Source organism: Brassica oleracea, chromosome C6, assembly GCF_000695525.1.
Source record: "Brassica oleracea var. oleracea cultivar TO1000 chromosome C6, BOL, whole genome shotgun sequence".
In the NCBI taxonomy this organism is placed as follows: domain Eukaryota; kingdom Viridiplantae; phylum Streptophyta; class Magnoliopsida; order Brassicales; family Brassicaceae; genus Brassica; species Brassica oleracea.
In genome coordinates, this window is record NC_027753.1 from 27119018 (window position 1) to 27131253 (window position 12236).

General features: G+C 38.4%; 3 protein-coding genes across 5 annotated transcripts in view; 2 read left to right on the forward strand and 1 right to left on the reverse strand.

The window, feature by feature from the left end:
• Positions 1–3613: 3613 nt before the first annotated feature.
• On the reverse strand, positions 3614–4752 carry LOC106297018 (ethylene-responsive transcription factor ERF018-like). The gene has a single exon (XM_013733296.1). It carries the CDS (start codon positions 4434–4436, stop codon positions 3843–3845), a length of 594 nt encoding a protein of 197 aa, XP_013588750.1. The 5' UTR covers positions 4437–4752; the 3' UTR covers positions 3614–3842.
• Positions 4753–6637: 1885 nt separating this feature from the next.
• LOC106300125 (betaine aldehyde dehydrogenase 1, chloroplastic) lies at positions 6638–10272 on the forward strand. The gene is made up of 15 exons (XM_013736203.1): positions 6638–6922; positions 7004–7146; positions 7222–7302; positions 7389–7537; positions 7620–7712; positions 7811–7934; positions 8066–8131; positions 8213–8279; positions 8416–8492; positions 8751–8864; positions 9173–9250; positions 9343–9494; positions 9571–9631; positions 9720–9826; positions 9934–10272. The coding sequence occupies exons 1-15, from the start codon at positions 6811–6813 to the stop codon at positions 10016–10018; spliced, it is 1509 nt and encodes a 502-aa protein (XP_013591657.1). The 5' UTR covers positions 6638–6810; the 3' UTR covers positions 10019–10272.
• A 93-nt stretch (positions 10273–10365) lies between these two features.
• The window catches only part of LOC106300126 (mannose-1-phosphate guanyltransferase alpha-like), an 8191-nt gene continuing 6320 nt past the window's right edge, over positions 10366–12236 (forward strand). The window contains exons 1-7 of one of the 3 annotated variants that reach the window (XM_013736204.1): positions 10366–10495; positions 10610–10779; positions 10994–11091; positions 11167–11267; positions 11370–11448; positions 11562–11622; positions 11705–11751. In XM_013736204.1, coding sequence (XP_013591658.1) covers positions 10719–10779; positions 10994–11091; positions 11167–11267; positions 11370–11448; positions 11562–11622; positions 11705–11751 — 447 coding nt within the window. In that variant the 5' untranslated portion in view covers positions 10366–10495; positions 10610–10718. Of the gene's footprint in view, positions 10780–10993; positions 11092–11166; positions 11268–11369; positions 11449–11561; positions 11623–11704; positions 11752–12236 lie in introns of all 3 variants that reach the window. The other 2 variants (XM_013736205.1, XM_013736206.1) reach the window with 2 other exon arrangements.

Sequence of the window (12236 nt, forward strand, 5' to 3'; positions counted from 1 at the left end):
CCAAGATTTCGTTCGATCACCGCTTCTGTTATTCTCCGTCTTGACTAACTCTTGATTTACTCCATCGATTGTTCTTTCATATCCCTTCAGGAGGCCGTTTCATCTTCAAGCTTATCAGTATCATTAAAAATGTCCGATCAATCATGCAGGAAAATCGATGTTTGTTTTTGGATCGATTGAAGACAATTGCTTTCTTTCCTGAAGCGTTCGATCTGTCAGATTAGCCTTATCGACTGTGATTTCCGGTGAGAGTTGTTCGGTTTGAGCATCTTCTTATTCGGTTTGCCTCTCCTATTCGGTGGAGCTCCGTTGTCGCGGCTCGTCTTTGGCACCGGAGGAAGATGACGGTCCTTTACCTTGACGCGTGTCTCTTGCACGCAAGGCGTACGTCCACGTGGTGGGTGATGAATCTCTCTTACCCTACGGTTTTCTCTTGTTGGGCTTCATGCCTCAAGAGTTTCCTTAGTTTGGGCATTCGTGTTAGGCATTTTGTTGTTCTTTTTTTGTTTTGCCAATTTTTGGGTTTTCTTTGTATTATACAGTTTAATAAACTTCTAGTGAAAAAAAAACATTTAATTTGTTATTTATCCAAATATTTTAATTAATAACAAAAAATAAAAAATAGGAATGTATGAAAGAATGATCATCCACGTCATCATATTACAGATCCGAAACGAATCAAGTTTCCGGGTTGTCGGAGTTCCGTCTTACAAAAAATCTCCAGATTACTCCTGGCCCGAAGAAACACACAACGCGCTCTTTACAATAACTAGGGGCATTGCCCCCGCGCAAGCGCGGGGTTGTGGATAGAGTTCTTGTTTCATCTCAATATTTTTGCTAGAGTTATTGTAGTTGTGAATTTTGCGTTTTGAGTTGTTTTTCAAGTTTTTTTTATTGTTATAGGGTTAGAGTTGTGATGATGAACTGTGTATGCATTGTTCTTCACTTATGAATGACTAAACTGTGTTAGTAATGTGATTGATATAATTCGTGTTGTTGTTTGTTGTGTCACTGAGACTTATTGTTTGTTTGTCTTTTTAATTTGTTTCTTGTACTGTTGAGAGTACATAAATTATATTAAAGTTGTTAAAAATACTTTTTGTTTCTGGATATTTTTTCTCCAGTTTAGTCGTGTAAGTTGTGTGTACTAAGTAATAATTTTTATTATCCTTATTATATTTGTTATATGTTTTTATTTTATTTTTAAACTTGTTGCTCTTACCGGACCTTTAAAACAAATACATGAAGACTTGTAGAAATAACTATAAGATGAGTGACAGTTCTGCGTATTTGGGCTTTAATGAGTTTTAAACGAATTTATGTATTTTTCATAAGAAGATAATAGCATTGGTCTGTTAACATTGGACATGTAAGCTATTTTTATAAGACAAGAGGAGTGAGAAGGTGGAGCTGTTGTTTCCGCCTTTGTGTATGTCGGGATTGTCTCTTGTATCTCTTGTTGTGGCTGTGTTTGTTTATTTTTTATTTGATGGGGAATATGTAAATAAAAATCATTGTTAGTTGTATTTATTAGAGTTCATAACTTACTCTGCTTTTTTGTTTAGGTAATTTCATTAATCTTGGTTGTCGTATTCGTCTTCTTCGTTGCAAAAGTAAGTTTGTAAATTGTTAAATAGCTTGTAGTTTGTATTTGTTTAGCTGACTCGATGTATGTGTCGTTGTGAAAGTAAGTTTGTAAATTGTTAAATAGCTGGCCGTGTAGTTTGTATTTGTTTAGATGACTCGATGTATGTGTCGTTGAGTTTTAGTTGAGGTGATTGGTTTGGCATATTTGTTTTGAAGTTTATTTCTAAGATTAGACAAAAAAGAGAGGTGATCATTAATGATTCGTCTTTTTTGGAATTCTAGTTTTTGATGTTTTGATTGTTTAGGTTGCTGTGGTTTCTTTTAAGCTGTAAAATAAAGATTTGTGTAAAATTAGTTTGATAAGTAAGAGAGAAAAATAGACGACCACAGAATTTGGGTAGGAAATATTTTTGATTATTGATGTTAGCACAATATAGATAATAGTATAAAGAGAATTGTGTGATGATTGTTTCTTACGGATCAATTAGGAGATGGATAACGACTCGAGTTGTTTCTTTGCTAAGGTCAGAGCCTTGGACAGAACGAATTTGCCCAACTATATCTGCGAGTTTAAATATCATTTATGATAACAAAACATATTATAAACCCAGATGCAATATGATAATATACCTGAGAGTTCTAGGTTTGTGTTCGAAATCGCTTGAAAATTGTCAAACAGTCTAATTATGATTGGAGATTGATCTCAGGAGCACCCGTGATGACTTCATCAATAATAGTTGGTGAAATGAAATGAATGAGGAATGAATGATCAATTATCTTGTACATTCTTGAGCATCTAGCAACCTCAAAACGATCGACTTTCAGTCTTTCCCAATGGAACCGGCTTTCAAAGATGGCATGTAATGATTCGCACGTCCGGCGGGAATAAACCCATGAATCACGGAATCTGCAAATAATATTATTTAACAAAGAATCAGGAAATCAATTAAAAACAATTATATTAAATAAGTGTGATAAATCGAAGATTAACTTACCTTTTCATCAAGGAAGAGAACCGTGATTCCCATAAGCTCACTGTCTTTCTTGAAGTTCAGAGAATCCCATAAGCGAGGAGGTTAGAGGCTATGCTTTGACTACTACAACCAACACGGAGAGACTCGAAGGTTGAGTGACGGATGCTAGGAACGCTGGTTTGAGGAACTGGAGAGGCAGAAAGACATTTTCTAGAAGATCGTTAAAGCTAAGAGGAATCAATGAGTTTTGTGGAGATGCAAATTGGGTTCATCAAAGATGAGAATCATATATATATGGTTTAAGGAAAGGCTACAAATCAGGAACATTTAAGATCAAGCGATTTAATATGGGGAGATGAAGAGTTCACCGGTGAAAAAATAGATTACGAACAGACACACATCGCGACTCTTCAGACTTGTCTAAGACAATAATGAAAAGAACTCTAATCTCATGTTAAACGAAGACAGTTTACAATATGAAAAAACTATAATTTTTGTTTTTTTTCATATAACGTGATGAACCTCATTTAAAAATGAAACTCATAATACACTTGTAAGCCCGGCCCACAGAAATATCCCTTCAGGAGGCCGTTTCATCTTCAAGCTTATCAGTATCATTAAAAATGTCCGATCAATCATGCAGGAAAATCGATGTTTGTTTTTGGATCGATTGAAGACAATTGCTTTCTTTCCTGAAGCGTTCGATCTGTCAGATTAGCCTTATCGACTGTGATTTCCGGTGAGAGTTGTTCGGTTTGAGCATCTTCTTATTCGGTTTGCCTCTCCTATTCGGTGGAGCTCCGTTGTCGCGGCTCGTCTTTGGCACCGGAGGAAGATGACGGTCCTTTACCTTGACGCGTGTCTCTTGCACGCAAGGCGTACGTCCACGTGGTGGGTGATGAATCTCTCTTACCCTACGGTTTTCTCTTGTTGGGCTTCATGCCTCAAGAGTTTCTTTAGTTTGGGCATTCTTGTTAGGCATTTTGTTGTTATTTTTTTGTTTTGTCCATTTTTGAGTTTTCTTTGTATTATACAGTTTAATAAACTTCTAGTGAAAAAAAAACATTTAATTTGTTATTTATCCAAATATTTTAATTAATAACAAAAAATAAAAAATAGGAATGTATGAAAGAATGATCATCCACGTCATCATATTACAGATCCGAAACGAATCAAGTTTCCGGGTTGTCGGAGTTCCGTCTTACAAAAAATCTCCAGATTACTCCTGGCCCGAAGAAACACACAACGCGCTCTTTACGATAATTTTTTTTCTTTGGATATTTAAAAGTCCCAAAGAAAAAAAGTTCCATCCAAAATCTCTTCTCCGTAATCTTCAATGGTTAAAATCTCTGTAATTCCATCACCGGAGAAGCCGTCGGAGAAGTCATCAAACCCTGGAAACATCCCAAAGTCTGCAGGAAGCAAATCGAATAACGACAGATCGCAATCCAGCGTTGTCGCCGACGATGTATCCACTTCAGACACGGAGGTTGAAGGAGACTCCGGTCGGATTTCGGACAAACCCGATTCTTCTCCCCGGACACTAATGATATTGTCCTGAGCGTTGGCGAACCGAGCAGCAGCTTCTCGGATCTCCGGAGCCGTCAACGACCTTCCGCCGGAGATCGACGGTGGGTTATAGGGGAAACTGAATGCGGAATCGCCGCCGCGGAGACAAAACTGAGCGGCGTCGAAGGCACGCGCCGCCTTCTCGGGAGTGTCGTAAGAGCCTAACCAGATGCGTTCTCTGCTGCGTGGAAGTCTGATCTCCGACACCCACTTCCCCCATTTCCTCTTCCTCACGCCTCTGTACTTTGACTGCATCGATGAGTTTCGATTCTCTTCCTCTTCCTCCTTCATCGCTTTCTTCACCATTTTGAACAAGAAGATATAAGTGCACAACCGATTCGGTTTGATTTTGATTTGGACTCTGTTTCGGTTATAAATTTCTCTCTTCGTTTTAGTTTGCAGTTATTTCTGTTATCTGATTTGATTCGAATTTGCGGCTGCGTGGGTTTTATAAACGATGGACTTTAGGAGTGAAGTGGGAAGTGGAGGAAAGAGATCAGCGCTGACTGGCGCGTGAAGAAGGTACACATGGCAGATCATAAGTGGATCACGCGGGAACACTGTCTGTTCTGTTCCTTGTTTTCCATGTGATTTATTCCACATCTCTTTTTGCATTATCTGATGACGTATTATTTCTATTTGTTTTTAGACGCATCGTTTTCTTTAACTTTTTCGTAATGGCAAATTGTAGGAGAAGAATAGCAAAGAGCTACACTGAGAGCAAAAAGATAGTGATAAGAATATATGAAACGTGTTGCTATAATCGTTGATGCTGGCTTCATTTAAAAACCAAATGATATGAGTAACCCGGTAATGGTTATTCTACCGGTTGACCTTGTCAAGAAGCTCTTGGGAGGAGCAGGACTAGGTCTTGAGCTTGAGTCCTACCAGCAGCGAAAAGGAGACTAGTTTAAATTTATCTGCTGTCGTTTTCAAGAAAGACAGGGTCTGAAATTTTGAAAACCATAAACATAAGTAAATTTATAAGTACATAAGTTGGAAATTTATGTCTATGTGTATAACTTTCAAAAAATTTGGAAGACGAGACCAATATTTCACTGGGTTGTATCCATATCTGGTTTTGATATTAATGAGTGATAATTTCCTCAATACAGTTCACAGCATTTGAAGAAAAGACTGAAAGATTGTTCAGCTTAGGATTGATTTGGCACTTGGATTTTGGCGTAAAAAGCTTGGAGAACCAGAAGCGTATACACAATTTTATGTCTACTGATTACTGCAGTACTGCTCCTCGTGAAGTTTTATGCGTGCACTAACTAAAAAGCTTCTGTATATATATATATATGATGTTTCAATGTCGCAGGAGTCGATAAAAGAAGCAAATACAAAGTTAATTAAAACCACATTCCTCGAGTTCCAAAAGGTAGTCTTTTTTGTATAACCAATATATTTACGACTAATCTTTAGTCTCATTCATTCATTTGCATCTCAGCTCTAGTGTTTAATTTAAACAACTTCTTTGATCATTTAGCAAACCGTCGAAGCTCAAATTAGGTAGTACTAACTTTACTTATTTATTTGTTTTCGTCTAAAAAGCTTATGATTATGAATTTGAAATGTTTACAATATCCTGTTCCAACAGAGTACATAATGGTGTATCCATATAAGTACCAGTAAGAAACCATTGATTGGCATCTACGTGTGCTAAAACATGTGCGACTTTGTTGATATTGCGTGATACATGAGTGAAAGTAACCGCTTCTATTCTTGGCGCCCATTCATTGATGTCTTGACAGAGAGTAGCTATCTGAAAGTAGTAATCCTTTGGTGTAGCATCCGAACAAGATGAAGACGTACGGTCCCCTTCAAATATGATAGATTTTAAGCCTCGAATACAAATGTTTTGGATGACCGATAAAAGTCCTTTAGCTTCAGCCTCTAATGGTGTGTTTGCAAAACCCAACTGTACCCTGTAGTAGTAACTTAATATCAAAGTTAATTTCACTGGAAAGAAAGTTGAGACTTTTGACACTTACAGAGCAGCAACAATTTAAAGATAAGTTTAGTGGTACATGAGCAAATCAAAACTCAGAATTATTAGAAGGTACAAAAATAAGAAACCTTCTAAGAAAACATGTTATTAATTTTACAAGATTTAATTTGCGTACTTTGCCATTCAGTGTAGGACTGGTTGTTGTTGATACAGGTAGGCAACCAGCAACAGACAAATTCCAAATGGAGAGACTTGGTAACAAACTGAAATAAGGCAGTAATAACTTTATATGAAAATTAACTTGCCATTAGGAAAAAAGTAGAAAATTTTGACAGTGACAGAGCATCAACCATGTAAAGACAACTTGAATGGTAGGTAACATGGGCAAATCAAACAAAACTACAGAATTATTATGTAGATGGTTTAACAAGAACATGTGACAAAGATTTGATTTGGATACTTGGGCATTAACTGGTTGAATGTAAGTTGTTGTGATGCTCTGTCACTGTCTTAATCAAATCTAATACTAAAAAAAATAGAAAGTTCAAGTGAAATGAATCATGTGTCAGCCACAAGAGAGGAGACGTACCTTTAGACAAATAAATAAATTGTATAGAAGTGCGTGCAAGTAAGAGAGAGAGAGAGAGAGAGCATCATCATCAACATCGAGTCTCCCATCTTCATTGAACGAACGAACGAACTAGAAAGAGAGATCCAGATAACATCATGGCGATTCCTCCTGTGCCTGCTCGCCAGCTCTTCATCGACGGCGAATGGAGAGAGCCAATCTTGAAGAATCGCATCCCCATTGTCAACCCATCAACCCAAGATGTCATTGGTATTAACAAAACCCTAGATCCGTTACGATTTGTGTAGTTCGATTATCGAGAGATCCGTCTTTGTGTATGTGTGTGTTAAGGTCATATCCCCGCGGCTACAAAGGAGGATGTGGAGGTTGCAGTCAACGCTGCTCGAAGGGCTTTCTCAAGGAACAAAGGTAAAGATTGGGCCAAAGCACCAGGCGCTCTTCGTGCCAAGTATCTACGCGCTATTGCCGCTAAGGTAATGATATAATATTATGCTATTTCTATCAGTATATGTTGTTGAGAGATCTTTCAAGCCTCTGTTTTTGTTTAGGTGACTGAGAGGAAGTCGCATCTGGCAAAGCTTGAGTCGCTTGATAGTGGTAAACCATTGGATGAGACAGTCTGGGATATGGTAACTCTTTGCTCTCTTCTTTTTTGGTTAAAGTCGGGGTTTTTCTTTGTTTATCTTGATTTTGGTTTTGTTTGATGTGGCTGCAGGAGGATGTTGCTGGATGTTTTGAGTTTTATGCTGACCTTGCTGAAGGGTTAGATGCTAAGCAGAAAGCGCCTGTTTCTCTTCCCATGGAGAGTTTTAAGAGTTATGTTCTCAAGCAACCTATTGGAGTTGTGGGACTCATCACACCTTGGTAACTATCAGTTTCCTTTCTTTGGTGGTGGGTTAACCTGTTTTGGATCACCTATGCTCTTAAACTTGGTTTGATGTTGTAGGAATTACCCCCTTCTGATGGCTGTTTGGAAGGTGGCTCCCTCACTTGCTGCAGGATGTACTGCGGTTCTAAAACCATCAGAGTTGGCTTCAGTGTAAGTAAACTGTGTAGTTTGTCTTTTTTTTTCGTTGTTATGCTTCTGCATTGGTCCTTCTTTGAGCTCTTATCTGTGTTATGGTTTTTTAACTTCAGCACTTGTTTGGAGCTTGCTGATATCTGTCGGGAAGTTGGTCTTCCTCCTGGTGTCCTCAACGTTCTTACTGGATATGGTTCTGAAGCTGGTGCTCCTTTGGCAGCACATCCTAGTGTGGACAAGGTATTGGTCTTTTGGGACATACATCAAACATAACAGAATTTGACTAAAAGGGCTACTGATTATACCATCATTTAAGTTTAATGTGTGCGGTTCTTAGAACTTAAAATGCAGAAGTCATTGTTTCTTGGCAGATTGCTTTTACCGGAAGCTTTGCCACGGGAAGTAAGGTCATGACAGCTGCTGCTCAGTTGGTGAAGGTAATTCAAGTTTCTGAAATTTGTGCTATATTTTTATATTCTCTTCATCAAAAAATAACATTCTATGGCCTTTTTTTGCAGCCTGTTTCCATGGAATTGGGTGGGAAGAGCCCTCTCATTGTGTTTGATGACGTTGATCTTGATAAAGGTTAGTGCCACGAAAAGTAATTTAACGGTATTGATATATATTGCTTTTATGATGAGTAGACATGACTCGGATCTGGTGAAGCTTTAAAATAAAAAGTTTTTTTTTTATGTTTCCACCCTGCAAATGATCTGAATAGCTGCTGAATGGGCTCTCTTCGGTTGCTTCTGGACAAATGGTCAGATCTGCAGTGCAACTTCCCGCCTTCTTGTTCATGTAAGTGCCAACCATGTGTTTCATATCTTTTGCTTGCTTTTAGACTGAACATGAACTGCATGTCGAGAAGTGAATAGTCCAACTTATACAGTAAGATGTTTCCATGGAGGTCAATGAAAATGATCATTGTCTCAGATCAAACCTTTTTGGTGATTATTGCCAACATGGATAAGTCACTACTGGATACAATTGCAGATCCTTGTGTAATTTATGTTAAATATGTCTTATGACATTTCAATTTTATATTTTGAATCGTAGGAAAGCATCGCATCTGAATTCATAGAAAAGCTTGTAAAATGGAGCAAGAACATTAAAATTTCTGACCCCTTGGAAGAAGGATGCAGGCTTGGTCCTGTTGTCAGCGAAGGACAGGTAATAATAGCCCAGTGTTGGTTTGTTCTGTCTTTCTATATTTTTTTTTATTTTGCAAACGTAAATGCACTACTAGAACCAGATAACACAAGGAAGAGATCATTGATAGTGTCTTATAAGAAGTTTTTTCCTCAAAGATATGAGATTAATTTGTTGCCTCCTGTTAATATCTGAATTGTTCTGCTTCTAGAGCATCATTCAAATTCCATATCATGTTTCACTAGGATACTCATGTTCTTGCTTATTAGATGTACTTCAACTTCTGTGATCATATGATCTGGATGAACTGATAAATGTGAATGTTGCAGTACGAGAAAATCTTGAAGTTTATCTCAACGGCTAAAAGTGAAGGGGCAACGATTTTACATGGTGGTTCACGACCGGAGGTATTATTATATCTCCCCATTTTTTTTCTATTCTTGATGCATTTTCTTCCAGGCTATGATGATGACCTCTACATCACATATATATCTCACAGCATCTGAAAAAGGGCTTCTTCATTGAACCAACCATCATAACTGATGTAACCACTTCAATGCAAATTTGGAGAGAAGAAGTTTTTGGGCCTGTTCTTTGCGTTAAAACATTCTCCAGTGAGGATGAGGCAATTGAGCTAGCAAATGATTCCCAGTAAGATCATGTCCTAGACTAATCTTCTTTCTTAATTAAGATATTTTTGTGACTCAAAATCTTTGATAAATGACAGTTATGGATTAGGAGCTGCAGTAATATCTAATGATGCAGAAAGATGTGACCGTGTAAGCCAGGTTAGTGCTTGTTTCTTAAACCATTTTCAGATCCTTTTGTAGTCTCTTACAATACCATCTAGTAACACAAATCAATACTCGGGTTTAGGACTTTGAAGCTGGGATTGTGTGGATTAACTGCTCACAGCCTTGCTTTACTCAAGCTCCATGGGGTGGAATCAAACGCAGTGGGTTTGGACGCGAATTAGGAGAATGGTACCAACTTATTTATTCTGACACAAGTCTTATTGTTAAGGACTTTAATCTTGATGGCTTGTTGTATTGAACAAGTCTTGGGTTTGGTTGGTTTCTTGTTTGTTCAGGGGACTCGATAACTACTTGAGTGTGAAGCAAGTGACTCTCTACACATCAAACGACCCGTGGGGATGGTACAAACCCCCTTGCTAAGTAATGATGCATACGCTGTCATGAAAACGGAAAACCAAATGCTGTCTGTGTTGTCCATCTGTGTACTTTTTTATCAGTCTGCTATTTGTGGAACCTTTTGAGTATAAGTAAAGACGATATGAATAAAGTCAGGTTTGGTGATTCGCTTGTTGTGCATTGAGGCACCATTTTAGGGATCTGGTGCAGAGATATCATATATCAAGAACATGCACCATTTTATGTAACCTTCAAGTCGCAACAAAGTTTGAAACTCACATGGCATATTTAATTCAAAGTCGGACTATTTGCTTAGAAAAAGCGTTTTATATAAACAAATCTGAAAGGGGAAGAAGGTAAAAAAGGATAAAGAAGAGAGAGAGGCGTGTGGGGTTTTTCTGGTGCTTATCCTTTTAGAGTGTGACTTGGACCCATTACCATAACAGTACAGCTCTCCTTAGATCTATCTCATCTCGAGATAGACCACTACTTACTTACTAGGTGACACTTTCGATTAGATCTTCTCTCCTTTCTTTGTCATTTTCTCCGACCGTTAGATCTTTTCTTTATTGTCTGAATTCTGATCCTGCGGTGCCCATTTCTTGCTTTGTATAGAACATTAGTGATATTAGTGTTTAAGAAAGAACTCTGAGGTTTTGTGGGTCTCTCTCTGCTTAAAGATCTGTGCGTTTGGGGATTCGTTATTGTCTGAATTTTGAGAAAAATGGGGAGCGCAGTGGAGGAGAAAGTGGTGGCTGTGATCATGGTCGGTGGTCCAACCAAAGGTATCCACTCAAAACATATTTGCTTTTGTTTCTTTCTTTCTTTCAGATTCCTCCACAATAGCAAATGCCTGAGAAATCTCCTTTGATCTCAAACAGAATCCAATTCGTTTCTTTGTTGTTTCATTGTTATTTAATTCGGGTGTCTCTGCAGACAGTTACTGGTCTGAATAGTTTATGTGTTCTGATTCTGTGTCGAATCTTGGGATCCAAACAGGTACTCGATTTCGACCATTGTCCCTGAATATTCCAAAGCCTCTGTTTCCTATTGCTGGACAACCAATGGTGCATCACCCTATCTCAGCTTGTAAAAGGGTATATCTCCACTCCACCACCCTGGTTTCAACTTGAGACCAATGGATGATGATGCCAAGCCTTTATTGTCTGCAGATTCCACACTTGGCTCAAATCTATCTTGTTGGTTTCTATGAGGAAAGGGAGTTTGCACTTTATGTCTCTGCCATTTCCAATGAACTCAAAGTTCCTGTCAGGTTTTGATAAACTCTCTCCTCCTCTTGAAGTATCAGTGTGGCTCATTTGTGTAGGCTTTGATCTTTGTTTCTCTGTTTTGTTTTGGGTTTCTACATTATTAGATATCTGCGAGAAGACAAGCCACATGGTTCAGCTGGTGGGTTGTATCAGTTCAGAAATCTAATCATGGAAGATGACCCGGTTAGTAGTCTCCAATGATCTTATAACAATACTGAATCATTCCTCTACTTACTTGTTTTATGAACTAGGTGTTTAGATCTGACATCTGACTTCTTGTGTCTACGTCCTTGCAGTCTCATATCTTCCTGCTTAACTGTGATGTTTGCTGCAGCTTCCCCTTGCCAGAAATGCTCGGTATCTACTTTCTTTTCTAATCCGCAGATTCATCTCTTGGTTTTGAAGATCGTTCTTACTCTCTGATGCTTTTACTACACAGAGGCTCATAGGAAATATGGTGGAATTGGAACTCTTCTTGTGATCAAGGTTTGCCATTGAGCAATAAGATTGTTGGGCCTAATTATTAAGCCTAATGGCTCAAATAATATATGGCAAAATGTGAAAACGAAATGGGCCTATGGGTTTTTATAAAAAGCTTTGTTGGCTTTAATGAAATGAAGTTAACAACATCCCACATTGGTTGGGAGAGTTGATTTTGAGGAGTATATATATATGTCTATATGACATGAGAGGTTAAACAGCTCAGAGGAAGAGAGAGCTCCCCACGCGCGCCGCCGCCATCTGGCCGGCTCGGCTCGGCTCGGCGTGGTGGTCTTGGTCTTGGTCTTAGTTACGGAAAATAACTCGTCTCCTCCTTCATTTTTTTTGAAGTTTTTACGCAACAAAAAATCACCAGATCCCTCAACGTAAGACTAGAGAGTGTTTCGTAGAGTTTATAGTTCGATAGGGCGATCACGAGTGAGGCGTGATTCGTCTGCCATGGTTGTATCCTGGGACTCTATATTCGTACA

Coding starts and splice junctions, on each gene's coding strand:
- LOC106297018 (XM_013733296.1), bottom strand. CDS start 4,436: ATGGTGAAGAAAGCGATGAAGGAGGAAGAGGAAGAGAATCGAAACTCA.
- LOC106300125 (XM_013736203.1), top strand. CDS start 6,811: ATGGCGATTCCTCCTGTGCCTGCTCGCCAGCTCTTCATCGACGGCGAA. Junction 8,280..8,415: donor TGACGTTGATCTTGATAAAG/GTTAGTGCCACG, acceptor TGATCTGAATAG/CTGCTGAATGGGCTCTCTTC. Junction 8,865..9,172: donor CTGTTGTCAGCGAAGGACAG/GTAATAATAGCC, acceptor TGAATGTTGCAG/TACGAGAAAATCTTGAAGTT.